Source organism: Rhinolophus sinicus, chromosome 4, assembly GCF_057876585.1.
Source record: "Rhinolophus sinicus isolate RSI-liver-muscle chromosome 4, RSI-T2T, whole genome shotgun sequence".
Classification (NCBI taxonomy): domain Eukaryota; kingdom Metazoa; phylum Chordata; class Mammalia; order Chiroptera; family Rhinolophidae; genus Rhinolophus; species Rhinolophus sinicus.
Window position 1 is genome coordinate 729294 of NC_142504.1, and position 14842 is coordinate 744135.

The 14842-nt window shown below is 62.9% G+C and overlaps 1 protein-coding gene across 4 annotated transcripts; it reads left to right on the top strand.

Moving 5' to 3' along the window:
* Nucleotides 1–1529: 1529 nt before the first annotated feature.
* On the top strand, nt 1530–14515 carry ZMIZ2 (zinc finger MIZ-type containing 2). Of its 4 annotated transcripts, none has more exons than XM_074341093.2 (19): nt 1530–1684; nt 6375–6509; nt 6646–6760; nt 7079–7263; nt 7426–7615; nt 7745–8008; nt 8152–8283; nt 8730–8807; nt 9005–9173; nt 9677–9821; nt 9907–10117; nt 10571–10676; nt 10830–10978; nt 11546–11613; nt 11880–11948; nt 12192–12436; nt 12691–12857; nt 12930–13169; nt 13828–14515. In XM_074341093.2, exons 2-19 carry the CDS (start codon nt 6460–6462, stop codon nt 13933–13935), a joined length of 2691 nt encoding a protein of 896 aa, XP_074197194.1. In that variant the 5' UTR covers nt 1530–1684; nt 6375–6459; the 3' UTR covers nt 13936–14515. The 4 variants fall into 4 exon arrangements, with proteins under 4 accessions (XP_074197194.1, XP_074168200.1, XP_088653754.1 ...); XM_074312099.2 differs by having other exon boundaries at nt 11883–11948; XM_088797628.1 differs by lacking the exon at nt 8730–8807.
* The last annotated feature ends 327 nt before the right edge of the window (nt 14516–14842 follow it).

Consider the following 14842-nt stretch of genomic DNA (forward strand, 5'->3'; position numbering starts at 1 on the left):
ATTCCACTTACATGAGCGAGGTCCCTGGAATTGTCAGATTCATAGAGACAGAAAGCAGATGGTGGTGCCAAGGGCTGGGGGAGGGGAGGGGCGGTCAGTGTTTGATGGGGACAGGGTATTGGCTTTGCAGGAATACTGGAATTCTGTGGGTGGATGTGCTGATGGCTGCACCAATGTGGGTATGCTTAATGCCACTGAAATGTGCTTAAAAATGGTTGAGGTGGTAAATTTTATGTGTATTTTAACACAAAAAATGGTGGGTAATCACAAGAGAATGTGGTCTTCTAAATGTATGGAGCACTGAATATGACTGATAGCTGTGTCAGTCACAAAGCATCCTGTGAAAGGCATACGCAGTGAACGCCCTAACCAGATAGCTCCAGACGCAGGGTGGAGTGTGACCACCTGGACGCTTTATCAGACTGCTCGCTCCCAGCCTCGAGCATAGTAAGATCAGAGCTCTCTGATGTCTCCTCCTCAGGCCTCAGCTGACGAGCTGTGAGCCGCACCTGCACTCATCCCACATGGAGCGCTTGAAGCCTCGCCTCCTGACCCTCTCACCGCCGGCCTGACGCCCGACGCTATGGGAACTCGCGAGTCCCCCATCACCGAAGGGACTCGCACTGGACACCTGACTCTCTCTTATCCTTCTTTCCTAAGCCCCTGTTCCCCTGCCTCACCCTATCGCTTGCAAACCTGTGACTCTCCTATGTGAAACCGCTCTGCCTCCACTATTGGAGACTATGCTCTGGCCCCAACCTCGGTTAATGCCCCAGTCAGTAGGACTAGATCCATGGCTTTTTTCTAATATAGTCTGACGTTGTGGAAAGACACAAAGGTGTGTGAGTCTGCTACTGTGATAGCCGCATCACACTCACGACACTAAAGGAGGGTAGGAAAAAGTGGAGAATAACTTAAAAGGTAACAACAGCATTTGGAAGGTGCGAACTGATCAAAGAGAGAGGCTGCTTCAACTGCGGGAAGTCGAGAACGTTTCTATGGAGGCGGCTCTGGGAAGCCGAGCAGCGAGCAAAGCGACTTGTTAGGTTCCTGTGGTTTTCCCTACAAGACCACTCCCAGAAGTGGCCCGACGTCACCCGGTCACCCCCACCTGCCCTCCCCACCTCGCCCCAGGCCCCTCCCATCTTCCCGCCCCGCCTGTCAAGTCCCGCCCCTCTCCCCGCCTCTCCCGACAGGCCCCGCCCCCCGTCGTCCCGGTCCTGCCCCACCTGGTCCCTCCTCCAGCTCCGGTCCAAGCAGGCCCCGCCTCCTCCGCCCTGGCCCCCCCTCCAACCCCGCCCCAGGGGAGAGCGAGAAGGAAGCGCGGGTGGCTCTGTGGACACTGCGTTCCGAAAGGTGTGGAGGGGGCGGGGGCTCAAGTCGCCCCCGGCCCGCCCGGCCGCCCGCTGTCCCGTCGCCGGCGCGGATGCCGCCCTGGCCCACGGCCGCCCCGCGGAGCGCCGGCTCGGGGCTCCACTGCTCTGGCCTGGGGGCGGGGCCGCGCGGCGTCATGCATATGCATGAGCGGCGCGGCGGCTCCATTGTGCCCTGGGAGCGGCGGCGGCGCGATGGCGCGGGCGGCGGCGGCCCCGCGGTGGCAGGCGGCGCGCAGGGCAGGCTGAGCGCATGGAGCGGTGCGGGCCGGGGGCCGCGGCGGCGAGGGGCCGGGCGGGGCCGCGCGGAGGTGAGCGGGCCGCGGGCAGGTGCGGGCGGCGGCGCGGCAGGTGCGGCAGGTGCTGGGCGGCAGGTGCGGCGCCTCGGAGGCCGCCGGAGCCGGCCGGCCGCGCGTGCGTCGTGGTCCCGGGCGGCCGGCTCGTGCGCGCGGGCGACCCTCACCTGAGCCTTTGTTGTGGCGGCCGGAAGCCGGCCCGGCGCCCAGGGGTGTGCGGGAGGCTGCCCGGCCTCGCTGACCTGGCCCAGCGGCCGCCACTCCGCGCTGTGGCCGGCGGGCTCACCTCGGGCCGTGCGCGCCCACCGGCGCGGGGACGTGGGCCCGCTGAGGTCCTCTCCGGCCCGGCGACGCTGACCTTGCAGCCACAGCCGTGGATCGCGAGGTTCACCCCTTTCCAAAGGGGACACACTGCAGCTCAGGCAGGAGGGTGTCCTGCCCCAGCCCGTGACTTGCTCCCCTTGCCCTAGCGCCCCGTCTACCCCCGACCTGCACCCGCACCGTGCCCCACGCCCTCATCCCCGTAGTTGCAGAACACCAGTGTGATGTCCGTGAGTCTGTTATCTCAGAAGATTTCACAGGGACGTTCACAGAGCGCGTAACTCAGTGCATAAGACAGGATGGGTCGGCTAGGAGAACGCGCGCACCGGACTCTGGCCTGCCAGACCGGAGCGCCTCCCCGGAAGAAGCGTGAGAGAGGTAACGGGACAAGTGAGGGAATCTTAACCTCCGCCAGTGGGTCCTTGTGGTGGGGACTCGTCACACTCAGGGAATGGCTACGCGCTGGATAGGACTCAGGAAAGAGGAAGGTGAGATGGCGGACTACAGGTTCAGAGCCACTCCTGAGGGACCAGCAAGACTTCCTGGGGAGGACTCCAGGTCACTGGCTCAATCACGGGCAGCCAGGCCTCCCCGTGGAGTGTCCACTAGCACCTGTGACCAAGACAGGAGCCAGGGCTGGTGATATAAAGGTGGTCACATGTCCTCCCCTCTCCTCAGCCCTAGGCTGGCCACCACGTACCCATTTTACGTATAAACTGAGGCTCAGAGTAGCAAACTCTAGCCAGCCTCTGAAACGTCCCACACTCAGGGCACTCATAAACGCTCGGTCCTGGGCATTCTAGATGAGCTCTAGCAATGCTGTGGCTTTGCAGGTAGTGGGGACAGGACTTGCAGCCACCTTCGTGTCCTTCCCAGTTGACTCGCGTCCCTCTGGAGTAGCCTGCTTGTGCTGGAGGCAGTGAATCCCTGCCCTGTGAGGAGGAGACACACTGCCGTCGTGAGGTCAGGTCATGCTGCTCCTGGGTGACCAGGCAGGGGGACGGAGTGGAGGTGATAAAGGGTGGACCCACATTAGGGGCCGTCTTTGGTTGGCATGCAAGAGACTGGAGTGCAGCTGCTCTGAGGTTCTGGGGAAGAGAGGTCTAGGTAGTGAGTTGTCTGTAGCTTTTTCTGCAGGAAGGTGTGATCTGATTCCCAGAAAGCCCTGTGGCCTCGTAGACTGACCTAATGCCAGGGCGGTTCTGCCAAAGGGTCCTGGCTTCCAGCTGGAATTGGTACAGGCAGGCACGGGCCTGCACACTCCTTCGCAGGGGTTCCTTCAGGGACTGGTTTGCAGCTCTGCCTCCAGGAAGGAGAAGGGAGGAAGATCAGTGCTCGAAGCCCACCTCTCCCTTCCTGAGGGGACCTGCAGGGGTACCTGGGGAGTGCAGGTCTTCTCAGGGAGGAGAGCAGACCTAGTTCAGGAGCTGTGCAGACAGGAAATCACCACCCCCGCGGAGTAAGCTCTGGGGGAACTGGAAATGTCTGTGGTCTGGTCCACAGCAGAGAGGCCTGGGGGCGGAATTCCCCAGACTCACGTGGTGTAGGGGCCACCTGCACCTGCCCTGTCTCCTCCTACCAGCCCTCCCTGGGGTTCTGGTGCTGGCCCGGAATGGAAGACCTCTGCCCTGGGAGTCAGCCTCCTGCTCGTCCCTGCCTAGCCAAACCAACCACCTCCGAGGTGGGAAAGGAGTGCCATGGGCATCTCTGGAGAGAGCAGGCTGATGGTGCTGGTGGTTTTTTAACTCAGTTTTTATTTGTGAGAATTCTAGATTCATGGGCAGTTAAAAGAAATAACACCCGGTGTGTCCTTTACCTGGCTCTCCCGCGGTAACATCTTGCAAAACTGTAGTACAGTGTCACAGCAGGATGCCTGGGAATGAGGCGACAGACAGATAATTCCTTTCCTGCCCGTTCCCCGCCAACCCCTGTCAACCACTGTCTGTTCTCCATTTCTGTAATTTCTTCAATTTAGGAATGTTACATAAAGGGAACCGTACAGTGTGTAGCCTTTGGGTACTGGCTTTTTCCACGTAGCATGTTTCTCTGGAGAGTCTCTCAAGCTGACGCCTGCACCAGCTCACTCTTTTTATGCCTTAGGCCACGTGTGTGCTCCACACTTGGGTGACCTTGACCCCTGGAGGACATGTGGGTTTCCATTCTTCAGCAGTTAGGAGTACAACATTCACGTAGAAATGAACATGTTTACAGTCCTTGAAGATGAATGTTCAAGAGTGAGTTGCTGGGCAAGAGGCAGCTGCAGGCTCAGTTTTAGAAGCAGCGGCTGACTTTTCCAGAGGGGTTGCACCATCTCACTCCCACCCACAGTGCAGGAGGGATCCAGTGTCACTGCTTCGTACCTTGGCCACTCTGGTAGGTGTGCAGTGACATCGCACATAGTTTTGATGTCCATTTCCCCATGGCCCGTGATGCTGAGTGGCATCTCCTGGGCTCGTCTGCCACCTGCACGACCTCCTTGGTGAAATATCTCTTCATGTCCTTTGCCCATTTCCTAACTGGACGTTTTTTTAGTATACATTCCAGATACCAGTCTTGTCAGGAACGTGGTTTGCAAATATTTCTCCCAGCCTATAGCTTGTTTTCTCATCTTCTTAGTAGTGTCTTTCACAGAGCAAAAGTTTTCCGGTTTTCCTTTTATGGATTGTGCTTTTGCTGTCCTATCCAAGAACCCTTTCCTTAGCCCTAGCTCCTTAAGAAATCCGCATCTCCCTGAAGGTTTTCTCATGTTGTGCTGTGCATTCCTTCTGTGACACATTGCAAGCTGATTTCTGGGAGGCTGAGGTTTAGGCCTTGCCTGTGGCTGACTGTCCGGCTGCTCCAGCACCACATGTGGGAATGTCGTCCTTCCCCCAGTGCGGTTTGTACACCTTTGTCAGGAATCAGCTGGGTCTGTTTGGCGTTTCTGTGTTCTGTCCGTCGCCAACACAGCAGTCTGAATTAGCCGCCGACACCCTAAGTCCTGAAAACCCTGCGTGCTGCTCCAGCCGCCCCCCACAGGCCTGCGGAGTTTCTGGCTGTTGACAGTTCTCCACCCACCCCCAGTGTCACCGGCCCAGCGTCGGGCAGCGGGTACTGGGGTCGCCAGCCTTCCCCTGTCTGGCTGGACGATCTTGGCTCCCCGTCCTGCCTCTGCTGGTCCAGGTGCCCCTGAGCCTTCTGGACCAGCACCTGCGCTGTTTCTGGCCTCTGCTTCCTGAGTGGGACTCGCACTGGAGTGGGGAAGACGGCTCCTGGGGCCTGACTCCTCTGGGATGCGGTAGGGCCAGCGTGAGGGGGGCAAGCAGTCCACGGCCTCCTCCGTCACTCCTAATTGGTCACCTTCCCCCCTCCTGCTCTGGGGGGATGAGCCAGCGAGGGCCACACGCTCCCAAGGCAGAGCCCCACCACCACCACCACTGTAGCCCTTACCCGCGTATTTCCAGGACTCTGCAGAGGACAGGATGGGAACCCTGCCTCCCTCTGCTGCCTGTCAGCACTCAGGAATGTGAGCCTTGGGGTTGGGTGGGTGCTGGGGCCATCTTCTTGCTCTTGGGCCTGAGGGAGGCACCAGGAGTGCTGGCGCACATCCCAGGAGTCCTGTCTGTGGGTGAGGCCTTGCAGCCCTAGAAGGTAAAAGGCATGACCCTCAACCCCAAGAGGGACCCCCAGGGGACCTCCTGAGAACCACAGCCAGCACGCCTCTGGTTAGGCCAGGCAGAAGTAGGCGTGGAAGGTGGCCTTGGGAGCCAGCAAGGGCCCCAAGCCTGTCAGTGAAGGGCTGGCTTGTGGGGGTGTCGGGGTTGTTGGCAGCCTGGAAGGCCAGCCAGCCTACCCAGGAGGAGGAAGTGCCCACACTGGCACATGGGACCCACTAGCATGCGCCAGCCACTGCTGCCGTGTCCCCGCTGGCCCCTGGCCACGTCCCTGGGTGCTCGCTGACCCCCCACCCATGGTGCTGTGTGCGTATCCCTGTCCTGCCTGGCCTGGAAGCCACCACCTGCTGGCCCCACCCCGCGCTCCAGGCCCATGCTCCTCGCCAGCCTTCACAGGGCTCTGGATGTCCCTGGCTTTTGTGATTGTCCAGGTCTCCGTGTGGGAAGTGTTTGGGATTCCAAAGCCTGTTTCCAGAGCCGTTCTAGGGGCTCCGGGGCAGGGCCTGACAAGAAAGCGTTAATGCTGGCTCTAGGCTGGGTCTGGGGGGTGGGTAGACTGGGGTGAGGCAATGGAAGGCTGCCCTGAGCCCCCTACCCCCCCCCCCCGGGACCCCAGTCTCAGCTGCCCCACCCTCCATCAGTAGAAGCAGAGGAGGGCAGGGCGGGTGTGGGGGCACAGACAGGGTTCCCATTGCACCTCCACTAACGTCATCCTTCCACCATCCTGGCAGCCAGAGCAGCTGAGGCCCACGGCAACTCCCGGGAGGGACACTTCCTGCCACCCACAGACCTGGCCTTCTGGCTGCTCCCAAACCAATGAACCCCATGAACCCCATGAAACCTGCCCTGCCCCCTGCGCCACACGGGTGAGTGGGGCTCCTGCTGCCCTCCCTGTCGGGCCACAGGGATGTGGGTGGGGTGACAGAGCGGACCCCTCTGCTCCCAGCCTTCACGCCTTCCCAGGCCTCGTGATCAGGCCCCCTGCCACCTCTCTCCTTGCAGTGATGGTCCCTTTGCTTATGAGGCCGTGCCTTGGCAACAGACTGCCACTCAGCCCGCAGGATCGCTGTCCGTGGTCACGACCGTGTGGGGAGTGGGCAACGCGGCCCAGAGCCAGGTGAGCTCACACCTGGGCCCCGCCCCGGAAAGCTGCCAGAGCCCAGCTCAGGCCTCAGAGGGAAAGCAGCCACAGCTTCCTGGTGTCCAGGTCCCTGGAGAGTAGTTCTCCCTCCACACAAGGCTGGGATTCATTCCTGTATTCACCTGGCCTCCACTCCCACCTGCGAGCCGCTCCCCTGCCAGGCCCCTCCCTCTCCCCATGCTCCTCCCCTGTGCCTGCTATCTCACCTGCCAGGCCTCTCCTTTCCAGCACTTAAGAGCCACCTTGTGAAACAAGTTTGCATGGTTCCCTTTGGTGATTCTTGCGTCCTCGCAGGTTTTGGGGAACCCCATGGGCCCTGCAGGGAGCCCCCCCGGCAGCTCAACAATGCCTGGCATGGCGGGCGGCAGCTCGGCCCTGAGCTCCCCTCAGTGCCTGGGACAGCCAGCATTTGGTGAAGGCGGCGCCAGCAAGGGCTACGTGCAGCAGGGGGTGTATAGCCGTGGGGGCTTCGCCACCGGGTAAGCGGGACCCCTCGCCTGGCAGGTGTGCTGGGGTGCTCGGGGCGGGCACCTGGGAGCTATGACAGTGATCTGGACGGGCTGGCTCCCACAGCCCACACAGGGGTCGGGAAGGACAGCCTCGGGGAGCACCTCAGAGCAGGGCCACCTTGCCTCTTGCAGGTATGGCGGCCCCGGGGGGCCGGGGGGCCTGGGCCTCCCCTCACACACCGCACGACCCTCCACGGACTTCACTCAAGCGGCGGCTGCTGCTGCCGTGGCTGCTGCCGCTGCCACCGCCACAGCCACTGCCACGGCCACCGTGGCCGCCCTGCAGGAGAAGCAGGGCCAGGAGCTGGGCCAGTACGGAGCGGTGAGGCCACGGGCACTGCTCTGGAAGGCGGCCAGCCACACTCAGGCTGCGGGAGGCAGAGGGGGCGTGGGCGGGCAGGAGCCAGGTGCTGAAGGGCGGGCCTCGAGGGCCCCTCTCTTTTCTTCCCAGATGGGGGCCGCACAGTCTTTTAACAGCCAGTTCCTGCAGCACGGAGGCCCTCGGGGGCCCAGCGTCCCTAGCAGCATGAACCCTGCCAGCGTGGGAGGGCTGATGGGCCCTTCTGGCATGAGCTCCGCAGGCATGAGCCCCGCTCGGGCAGCCGGCATGGCACCCTTCTATGCAGGGCAGCGCCTGTCCCAGCACGGGTACCCTGGCCCCCCCCAGGCCCAGCCGCTGCCCCGACAGGGGGTCAAGAGAGCCTACTCCAGTGAGGTGAGTGTCGGGGCCTCGCCCTGAGCGCCACCCAGAGCCACTGGGAGGTCCAAGTCTGCATGTGCGAGGACAGGCCGGCCGATGGGGGCACTGCTGGCCTGATGCCTGTCCCTCCACGGGCATTCGCCTCTTTCATATTTCAGGTGTACCCAGGGCAGCAGTACCTGCCAGGAGGCCAGTACGCACCTGGCCCCGGGCAGTCCCCTGCCCCCTCCTCCTACCCTGGTCACAGGCTGCCCCTGTCCACCTCTGGTCCCCCGGGACTGCACTACAAGGTAAGGTAGGGCCAGCTCCTCCAGGGCCTGCGGCCGCCCCATCAGACACTGGGACACAGACGACCTTGAGGCATTCGGGGCCTGCTGGGGATGCCCGTATACGCTCACTGACCAAGCAGCCAGGAGCTTCACGGGGGTCCTGAGTAGTGCAGGGCGGCTCTGGGAGGGGCCCTTGTTCTGAAGGGACCCTCGGTGAGAGTGCAGCCCTCGGTAGCTTCCCTGTCAGCTGTTCTAACGTGGGGTCACCTTGTTCCGTAGTGATGATTCTTAAAGTATGAAATCACTACGTGCTCCCTGTACATTATTTTGGAAAACAGAAGCATCGAAAGAAGAAAATAAAGGCCAGGGCACATGTGTGTGGTGGGCCCCCTGCCCCTTGCCCTCTTCTAGGGTCAAGTCCAGGGCCCGGCCGGAGCCTCAGGCACACGCGGCTTTCTCTCCTGCAGCCCGCCGAGCAGTTCACCGGGCAGGGTGCCGGCTTCAGCGGGGGGAGCCTCAGCTACAGCCAGCCTGGCCTGAGTGGGGTACGGGCAGCTGGGCACAGGGTGGGAGGCTCCCAGGGTGGGTGTGTGGAGAGGGCGCCCAGGTAAGAGGAAGTTTGGGCACCCAGTTGGGCACCCCTCGGCTGCCCCTGCCCACTGTTGTTCTGACCGTTCCCAGCGGGTGCTCAGAAACACTCTAGCCCCATCATTCCTCCTTGACTGTTTGTTCGAACCCACAGCCCACCCGCTCCATCCCTGGCTACCCCAGCTCCCCACTGCCAGGGAGCCCCACGCCACCCATGACCCCCGGCAGCGGCGTCCCCTACATGTCTACCAGCCAGGAGGTCAAGTCTCCCTTCCTGCCTGATCTCAAACCCAGCGTGAGCTCCTTACACCCATCACCCCCCGGTGAGTGTCACCTGCTCCTGGGGCCCAGAGTCCTGCAGGGAACATGGGGCGGGTCCTTTATCTGTGTGTCTGTCCATGGGCCTCTCTGCAGATGCTGCAGATGTGGGTCTTCTTTAGAAAAATGCCCACGCACACAAAACCGGGATTGGACTCATGAGCCCTGAAGCCCACTGCTGGCTCAGAACCCCGATAGTTGGGGTCCTAAAAGCCTAGCTGGAACACCAGGGTGATGGGAGGTAGCCTGTTGACACCCCCTCGGCTGCCCCACCGAAAGCACCAGAAGCACTTCTTTGTGGGTTGGGGCATGTTCTCGGGTCATAATTTAGGGGACCCTGAGCCAGGAGATTGTGTTACTGTCAGACGTGTTGGCTGAGCCCAAGGTCCCAGGTGCGGTGGTGCCCCGGACCCAACCTGGTGGCCGCAGCCCCCTTGCCACCGCCCGGCCTGGTGGCCCTTCCGAGCTGCCCTGCTTCGGGTGGTGCTGACGGGCGGCCTGCTCCCAGGCGGCAGCCCCTGTGACGAGCTGCGGCTGACCTTCCCCGTGCGGGATGGGGTGGTCCTGGAGCCCTTCCGCCTGCAGCACAACCTGGCCGTCAGCAACCATGCCTTCCAGCTACGCGACTCCGTCTACAAGACGCTGATGCTCAGGTGAGCGCGCCAGCCCGCTGGTCACACGCTGCCGCGCACAGCCCCTGAGGTCGGCCTGGCACTTAGCCTCTGGCCTCCCACTCAGGCCCGACCTGGAGCTGCAGTTCAAGTGCTACCACCACGAGGACCGGCAGATGAACACCAACTGGCCGGCCTCTGTGCAGGTCAGCGTCAATGCCACCCCGCTCACCATCGAGCGCGGGGACAACAAGACCTCCCACAAGCCCCTATACCTGAAGCACGTGTGCCAGCCGGGCCGCAACACGATCCAGATCACCGTCACCGCCTGCTGCTGCGTGAGTGGGCGGGGCTGGGCCAGGCACCCGAGAAACAGGCGTGGGCCTCGCTCCTGCAGGAGACTCCTGCTCGGTCCAGCCTCTGACCCTTTTGAGAAGAGGGACCCAGTTAAAGCCACCCTTGCTGCTTCCTGTTAGGTCTGGTCATTAGATTGACGCTCACGTTATCACAGAGAAGCCGAGTTGAGTCGCCTCTCCCCTGGAGGACGCTCATGGAGCCCCGAGTTCTCAGTTGGCCCGGTGCTTGTCGGGTCACCGGATTCCAGCCGGCACCGGGACCCAGAGAGCTGCGCTCAGATGGGCAGCCCGAGGCAGTTCCGGGGGCTTGGGGTCTGGGTCTCACCTGGTACCGGGCGTGCGCAGAGTAGACAGCAGTGGGTGGGCGGGGGCCTTGAGCAATTATGCTGTGACGGGCCTGGCCCTGCGCCCCACTGACCTACGCGTCCCTTGCAGTCCCACCTGTTTGTGCTGCAGCTGGTGCACCGGCCGGCAGTCCGCTCCGTGCTGCAGGGCCTCCTGAAGAAGCGTCTGCTGCCCGCCGAACACTGCGTCACCAAGAGTGAGTGGCCACCCCTCCCCAGGGCCGTGACCCATGTGGGATCACGCTGCCTCCCCTGGGACAGGCAGCAGCGGTCAGCTCTGGGTGGTCCCTCGGTGCTGTCACGACCCAGTGGGTGGCCCTGAATTCAAGTCCTTTCCCTGTCAACGCCAGTAAAACGGAACTTCAGCAGCGGCACCATCCCTGGGCCCAACGGAGAGGACGGGGTGGAGCAGACGGCCATCAAGGTGTCCCTCAAGTGCCCCGTCACCTTCCGCAGGATCCAGCTCCCTGCCCGCGGCCACGACTGTCGCCACATACAGGTGGGTGGCACCACAGGCTTTGCCAGAATGGCCGCCGTCTGTCTTTAGCAGCTGAGACTCTGAGTACCGCGTGGCAGGCAAGTGAGGGGGGACCTGGCTCCCCTGCTGTCCCCTCAGGCTGGGCTTCTGTTTCTTCTAAGCATGGCAGCCTCGCTGCACTCATGAGGCCGTGGCTTTGACGGGAGTTGAGAACGTGGGTGCTGTGTCCTACACCCCCACGAGCATCACATAGGTTCCGTTTCTGGACCAATGTGCACAAGTCACCCGGGTGGCCCCTAAGCGTGCACATGGCCCTGTGCCCTGCCCCTCCTGTCAGCACCACGTCGGGGGCTGGCTCCCTGTCCGCGCAGCTGCCCAGTCTTGCCTTGGCCCCACGGTGTTCCAGTCCCAGTGAGGGCTGCATAGCTGTCCTGTCTCGGTCAATTGGGACAATGGCATAGTGAGAACCTGCTGCCCCTGGCTTCTCAGACACGCAGGAAAGGAGCCCTGCGTCTGGAAGCACGGCTGGGTGGCAGGGTGTGGCCAGGTTGCCCCAGGCCAGTGTGAGAAATGATGTCCCCTCCACAGTGCTTCGACCTGGAGTCCTACCTGCAGCTCAACTGTGAGCGGGGGACCTGGAGGTGCCCCGTGTGCAAGTGAGTGTCTCAGGGACAGTCCCCACATGGGCGCTGGTGGTAGTGGCACAGCCTCAGAGGCTGTCAGCCAGAGGGGGCGGTCACAGCACACACTAGGACAGTGCAGCTCAGGGCCCAGACCTCACACAGCATCTCCACGCAGACTCCCCTCACACCAGTGATCTCACGCTGGGCGGCCTCGTGCAGTGACAGGGCTGGGAAGTGGCAGGCCTGTGCCCAGGGTGAGGTGGGGTCAGGCCTTGAGCTGCGCCCTTTGCTTTCCACAGCAGGACGGCGCTGCTTGAGGGCCTGGAGGTGGACCAGTACATGCTGGGCATCCTGGTCTACATCCAGAAGTAAGCCTTCCGTCCCGCTGCCAGCGGCTGTGCTCCGCAGTGGGCGGCGGGGATGGTGGGGAGGCACGCCGGCTGACCACCCTGGGGCGGCTTGGTGCCAGGCTGCTGACAGAATCCGCCTCCCACCCGGCCAGCATCCCACGGACACGTGGCATGTGCATTTGAGTGCAAGGTCTGCCCAGAAACTGCCCCGGGACCGGGAGGCAGCAGGATGGGCGGTGACAGCCCTATGCCCCTGCCCAGCTCCGACTGCGAGGAGATCACCATTGACCCCACGTGCAGCTGGAAGCCAGTGCCTGTGAAGCCCGACTTGCACGTCAAGGAGGAGGCGGATGGGCCAGCGCTGAAGCGCTGCCGCAGCGTGAGCCCCGCCCACGCGCTCGTGCCCAGCGTGATGGACATGATCGCAGCGCTGGGCCCGGGGTCCGCCCCCTTCACTCCCTTGCAGTCTGCCTCTGCCCCAGCCCCCAGCGACTACCCCAGCCAGGGTGAGTGCAGCGTCTATGAACTGGCCCAATCTGATCCCAGGTGGGTATAGCGGGTCCTACTTCTGTCCCCTCACAACTTGTGCGCGTTGTCAGCAGGCCAGTTCCCCCAGCAGCAATGAGAAAAAGGGCCCTTTTCCGAGTAGTGACTAACGTGAAATCCAGTGTTACCTGTGGGTGAGCGCAGCGGTCCCGCCAGTGCGCGGCCAGCCTGCTCTCCTCGGGGCCCCATCCAGGACCTGGCTCTCCTCTCTCAGGTTCCAGCTTCCTGGGACCCAGGACCTTCCCTGACGCCTTCCCACCCACCACAGCTAGCACCCCAACCCTTCCCGAGTTCACCCCCGGGCCACCCATCTCCTACCAGTCCGACATTCCCAGCAGCCTGCTGACGACAGAGAAATCTGCTTCCTGCCTCCCAGGCCAGGTCAGTGCCGGACTTAAGGGTGGGGGTGTGGGGGGGTGAGGGTGCGATTTTACCAGAACCTTCTCTCCTTAGATGGCACCAGCGGGTCACCTGGACCTGGCCCACAACCCAGGGCCACCCGGGCTGCACACCCCAAACCTTGGAGGCCCCCCAGGGCCCCAGCTGCACCATCCGAACCCTCCCCCAGCATCCCGGCAGCCCCTGGGCCCTGTGAGCTCAGGCCCGGTTGGCGAGCTGGCCTTCAATGCTGCCACAGGCGTGATGGGCCCCCACCTGTCTGGGGCAGGGGAGGCCCCAGAACCAGCCCTGGACGTGAGTACCAGGCCGCCTGCCTGGGAGCCTGGTGGGGGGGCTGCTTTTCTGTACTCTTTGGGTCCACATGTTTCATGAAAGGGAGAACACTGACACCTCAGTGACTTCCAGACCAAGGGAGAGCTCTGGGGACCTGGGTGCCATGGTGGCATGTGCACAGTCCCCAAGAAGAGTGGCCTCACAGCTGACGATACCAGCTTTAGGGTCTGATTTCACCTGTCCAACTCAGGTGTGAAGTCAGTGCGTAAAAGACAGGTGACGGCCCCCGACCATAATAAACGAAACTCACTGAAGTTCAACATGAACTTTTCTGCCTAAAGCAGAAAATCCTAGGGACTGGGGTCCCACCTTCTGCATTGCCCTGTTGACACGCTGGGGTCCTTACAGTCTTGTGCTTCCTATGGCCCAGGAGCCCACTTGAGGTGGGCACTGCATGTCCAATGTTGACCTTGGGCAACTTGGCATGAGTGATTCCTGGTCACAGAACTGCCTCTGCAGGGAGAGCTCCCCCTTGCAGACAGGGGCTCAGGCGCCAGGCCTGTGGGGAGAAGGGGCGCTCCACATCCCAACCCAACCCCGGATCTGGCTGGGACGTGGGGGCAGGGTGGCTCCGCAGGGGTGAGGCAGGTCCAAGGCCAGTTTGCTTCGTCGTCCTCAGCTGCTCCCAGAACTGACCAACCCTGATGAGCTGCTGTCCTACCTGGGCCCGCCTGACCTCCCCGCGAACAGCAACGATGACCTGCTGTCTCTCTTCGAGAACAACTGACCCTGCCCAGCCCCATGGCACACCTGGAGCTGCTTGTCCTACGCTGGCTGGGACCGGACCCGGGCAGCTGCCCTGCCCTCGCCCAGCTGGCGGCTGCAAGGGGTTTTCGGGAGACCACGTCCAGCCCATCCTAGTCCAGCCCAGCCTAGCCCGTCCGTGGAGCCGGCCCCGCCCCTCGTCCACACCCCGCCCCTTCTGGACCGGGCCACGCCTCCACCGCCATTGACCTTGCAGTTACCCCCACCTGAACCCTCACGTCCTGCCCCTCAGAGCCCGGCCCGCCCTAGAACCTCCGTGTGTCCAGATGACCCCAAAACCCATGCGGCCGCCCTGGGTCCCCCTTCCCCCTGGCTGCGGGCGATGCCTGAGGTACAGCACGCGGCTTGGAGCGGATGCCGTGGGCGGTGGTCCCGCGGGCGCCGGTCCCGCGGGCGCCCCCCACCCAGGTGCCCTTATAAACGTGCAGTCAGCCCTGCAGCGTTTTTAAAGCCACGTCCCGTGTTCCCACCTACCCACCCCGTGCCACCCCGGGTGGGCAACGCCCCGCCTGCCCCCCTCCATTAAAGGATTCCCCACGGTGGCCGCCCGGTCCTCCTTGAGCGCCGCCCTGCCCCCACGCCCGCACCAGGGCCAGCCCCGCTCTCGGTACATTGCCTCTCCCTGGAATTTTCCAAATTGGCTTCGGTTGGAGAACTGTTTTGTGAATTGGTGCTGCACTGGGAGATACCACGTCGTCGTCGTCTCGCGTGGGCGAGCCGACTAGGAGCCGGGGGAGGGGCCCTCCGCCCGCGCTGGCTGCCCCCATCTTCCTCTCCAGTATTCTGGTGGGGGAGGGAAGTGCCCGATCCGGGTAGCTCTGGGTTGCCCTTGGCATTTTGGGGTCCCAGTGTGACCCCTGATTGTCCCT